The sequence below is a fragment of the Aquarana catesbeiana genome, linkage group LG03 (genome assembly GCF_042186555.1).
Source record: "Aquarana catesbeiana isolate 2022-GZ linkage group LG03, ASM4218655v1, whole genome shotgun sequence".
NCBI lineage: Eukaryota > Metazoa > Chordata > Amphibia > Anura > Ranidae > Aquarana > Aquarana catesbeiana.
Window position 1 is genome coordinate 699,075,181 of NC_133326.1, and position 4,406 is coordinate 699,079,586.

Genomic DNA, 4,406 nt, shown 5'->3' on the forward strand with positions numbered 1-4,406 from the left:
GTGTGTTGAGTTATTTTGAGGGGACAGCAAATGTTCACTGTTATACAAGCTGTACGCTCACTACTTTACATTGTAGCAAAGTATCATTTCTTCAGTGTTGTCACATTAAAAGATATAATCAAATATTTACAAAAATGTGAGGGTGTACTCACTTTTGTGAGATACTGTATACTGTATTTATAAAAGGTTTGTGTATACTTTTAGCAAATCAGAATTCAATTTAATAATCATTTTTCACACTGGTCATAATTGTGGGGTTAACACGTGCAACACAAACATTCCCCAATGGCACATTAAATTAGTCCATAAGAGACCAATTAGTATCGCCCTTGTTTGTTGATGAAAATAATTAATGATATGCTCTGGGATGGATGGGAATTGCTCCCAAGGTAAAATGATTAATTATAAATATATTCGGGATTCCCATCAACAGATCTATAACATCAGACGGGAGTGAATACTGGAGAGGTGAGGAAATGGTACAGCAAATGGTAACCAGATATAGTCCATTTATTGTTCAGTTTGGAAACAAAATATCCATCGCTATTCACCAGAGTTTCAGCTGCCACCCTATTTTCCAAAATTTTACTAAAAGGCAAATACAGTGTGTTTTTAATAAGAACATATCTTGTGTTATAACCGTAGCATTTACATGAATTTTTTTTATTTTTTATAATTTTTACCTATTAATACTTTAGGCCGAATTATTAAAAGAGATGAAAATCTTCACAATCACAAAATGTGAAAATATTCAATTGACTTATCCAATCATATGAAAAGCAAATCCCTTTTTTTATCTGCACACGATAGTATAATTAAAATGAATATTCACCCCCGGATACAGAGGTTCTGGGTCACAGTACAGGAAGTATTAGAACAACTCCTAAAGACTCCTAAAGACTACTTTGCTTCTTGACCCGATACGTTATCTCTTAAGCCTTCCTTTTAAAGGCATCCCAAAAAATTCCAAAAAGTTGAGCGTATATATTTTGACTGCTGCATGATAACGAGGCATTGGAAATTGGTAGAGATCCCCTCTCGAAATCACCTCCTGACAGCTATATCTGAGATACGAGCTATGGAACACTTGACTGCCCTGACTGAAGAATATTTTGAACAATTCACTAAAATATGGGACCTGTGGGACATTTTCAGGTTCAGTTCCTTTCCCACATCTACCCCTATTGCTACACAACCCTTCAATACACCCTAACTATAAATATTCTTAGCAGGTCCTCTTTTATCATGCTGTGTGAGATACATGTGGTGGCCACTACTGTGCACCTACATGTAGACTCAATGTTTCTCATTGTTACATGTTGGTTTCTTTTACAACTCTAATTTCTTTTTATGTTGTGCTTTATTATTTCATAGGCTTAAGTCCTGTGTTCCACAATTTAATGATTTCTGGGCTAAACTCGCAAGAAAAGCCAAACTTTTGAATCTGACTGTATGTATCATAATGTACATAAGCCTCTGTATCAACATGATGTGCGCAAGATTAACCTTATATATTATACCCATGTTATCTCTTTAATCCTTATTAAAAATTACAATTAAAAATTAATATTCACACAATTCATTATGTAAATATTCTCCAGTCCTTTAGTGAATCAGCCTAATTGCATCATTGAGGACTGAATCTCAGTCGTGTATCTGTGGTCTTGGAAATCATCACGATGTATGTACTATTTTATAGTACATAGTTACATAGTTAACCAGGTTGAAAAAAGACACAAGTCCATCTAGTTCAACCATAAAAATAAATAAATAGAAAATAATATTATACAATACCCATATACCCAATCCTATACCCACAGTTGATCCAGAGGAAGGCAAAAAACCCCAGCAAAGCATGATCCAATTTGCTACAGCAGGGGAAAAAAAATCCTTCCTGATCCCAGAGAGGCAATCAGATATTCCCTGGATCAACTTTACCTATAAATGTTAGTACCCAGTTATATTATCTACATTTAGGAAAGAATCCAGGCCTTTCTTAAAGCAATCTACTGAGCTGGCCAGAACCACCTCTGGAGGGAGCCTATTCCACATTTTCACAGCTCTTACTGTGAAGAAACCTTTCTGTATTTGGAGATGAAATCTCTTTTCCTCTAGGCTTAAAGAGGGCCCCCTTGTCCAATGTGTTGAACGTAAAGTGAATAACTCAACAATAAGTTCACTATATGGACCCCTTATATATTTGTACATGTTGATCCTATCCCCCCTTAATCTCCTCTTCTCAAAAGAGAATAAATTCAGTTCCTCTAATCTTTCCTCATAGCTGAGTTCCTCCATGCCCCTTATCAGTTTGGTTGTCCTTCTCTGCACTTTCTCCAGTTCCCCGATATCCTTATTGAGAGCTGGTGCCCAAAACTGAACTGCATATTCCAGATGAGGTCTTACTAATGATTTGAACAGGGGCAAAATGATATCTCTCTCTCTGGAGTCCATACCTCTCTTATTACAAGAAAGGACTTTGCTCGCTTTGGAAACCGCAGCTTGGCATTGCATGTTATTATTGAGCTTATGAGCCTATGAGTACATGTTCTTACAACAACAATTTTTCACACTCCAGCAGGGGCCAATTTACTTACCAATGTGTCTTTGGAGTGTGGGAGGAAACCAGAGTACTCGGAGGAAACCCACACAGGCACAGGGAGAGCATTCAAACTCCAGGCAGGTAGTACCGTGGGTGGAATTTGAACCAACAACCCTAGTGCTGCTAGGTGAAAGTGCTAACCACTTAGCCACAGACATTTAGGAAGTGCCAGGATTGCCTCCTAAATGTCTGTTGGCCATTGCAATACCCCCTACCTCCTGGGAAAAATATCCAGTTTAAAAAGCTTTCCGCAGGGCAATAGGCACTGCCTCGAGTGTGAAAGAGCTCTTCTTGGCAGAAAAACATGGCTAACATTGTTCTCCTTCTCTTTTGAAAAATATAGTTGCCTGGTTATCATGAGGATCCAGTGTCTGCAAAACTTCCTGATGTGGAACATGAATGTTGAGCAAAGCTCCTTATCTCATTCTAACTTTGCTTGCTGCATTCTTCTTCTTTGTTGCTGAAGGAAAAGGTAATGAAGCTAGAGTCAACAAGATTTTTTTTTAAAGAAGGACATCATCTATAAAAGTCTACATATTTCTCTCTGCATTAAACTCTTTAAAAAAATCCATGCCCATATTATTCAAAATTTACGTTTATTTAATTAGCTAAAAAGAGCTTAATGACTATGGAAAACAACACACAGGTGACTGTGTTTGTATTTTCTGGACTAACCGATAATGATAAATTAATCCCGTTCCTCTTCACTTTTTTCTTGATGGTATACATTGTGACCTTAATCGGAAACATTGGCTTAATTATTCTTGTCCTTGGTGCCTCCAACCTTCACACTCCAATGTATTTCTTCTTGAGTTTCCTCTCAGCTGTTGACCTCTTCTACTCTACATCTATCACTCCTAAAATGTTGTCTGACCTTATATCTCTCAGGAAGACCATCTCATTTAATGGTTGTGCCATCCAATTTTTCTTTTTTGCTGGCCTAGCAGTAACTGAGATTCTCCTACTCTCCAGTATGTCGTATGACCGCTACGCTGCTATCTGCCACCCTCTTCACTATGTTTCCATCATGACCAAAAGCAAATGTTTGTCTCTTGCCGGTTTCTCCTTCTTCATGGGCTTCCTCCAGTCAGCTGTACAGACCAGCTGCTTGTTCAATCTCCATTACTGTGGTTCGAATCTTATTGACCATTTTTACTGCGATGCCCCTCCTATGCTCCAGTTGTCTTGCTCCAAAACACTTCATTGCAACATGTTAACCATTCTCTTTGTTGGTTGTTACTGTTCTTATTCGCTGTCAGCAATCCTGGTCTCATACACGCTTATCTTTAACACTATATGCCGTATAAAATCTTCTGAGGGACGACAGAAAGCTTTCAGTACTTGCTCTTCCCATCTAGTGTGCGCCAGCATCTTTTATGTTTCAGTTTTCTTTACCTATTTGCGCTCACCTTCCAGTGCCCTAGAAAAACAAGACAAAGTGGCCTCTGTCTTTTATTCAGTAATGACCCCGATGTTGAACTCTCTTATCTACAGCTTGAGGAACCAAGAGGTAAAAAAGGCCATCATGCAAGCAATGCATAAAAGTTCACATCTAATTAGAATTGAATAAATGTTTAGGGTTAAAATATATTATTTTAATTGTATATGGCATGGGAAAAGGTGGGAACACATTTTGGATTTTCCCTGGGGTGATTCACCTTATGAGCCCTGGTAACCAACTACAACAGAAATTGATAATAAATCCAACATTTTACAGTGAAACAGGAGGTTTGAGGAAATCTTCTAATAGGGACACCTGTTCAAATAACAAATCACCATTTAGGAGAGGATTTCTTTTCTCCAGGAC

The 4,406-nt window shown here is 37.8% G+C and overlaps 1 protein-coding gene across 1 annotated transcript; it reads left to right on the top strand.

Moving 5' to 3' along the window:
* Nucleotides 1–3,218: 3,218 nt before the first annotated feature.
* On the top strand, nucleotides 3,219–4,169 carry LOC141134315 (olfactory receptor 5B12-like). Its single transcript, XM_073623889.1, has one exon. It carries the CDS (start codon nucleotides 3,222–3,224, stop codon nucleotides 4,167–4,169), a length of 948 nt encoding a protein of 315 aa, XP_073479990.1. The 5' UTR covers nucleotides 3,219–3,221.
* Nucleotides 4,170–4,406: the final 237 nt, after the last annotated feature.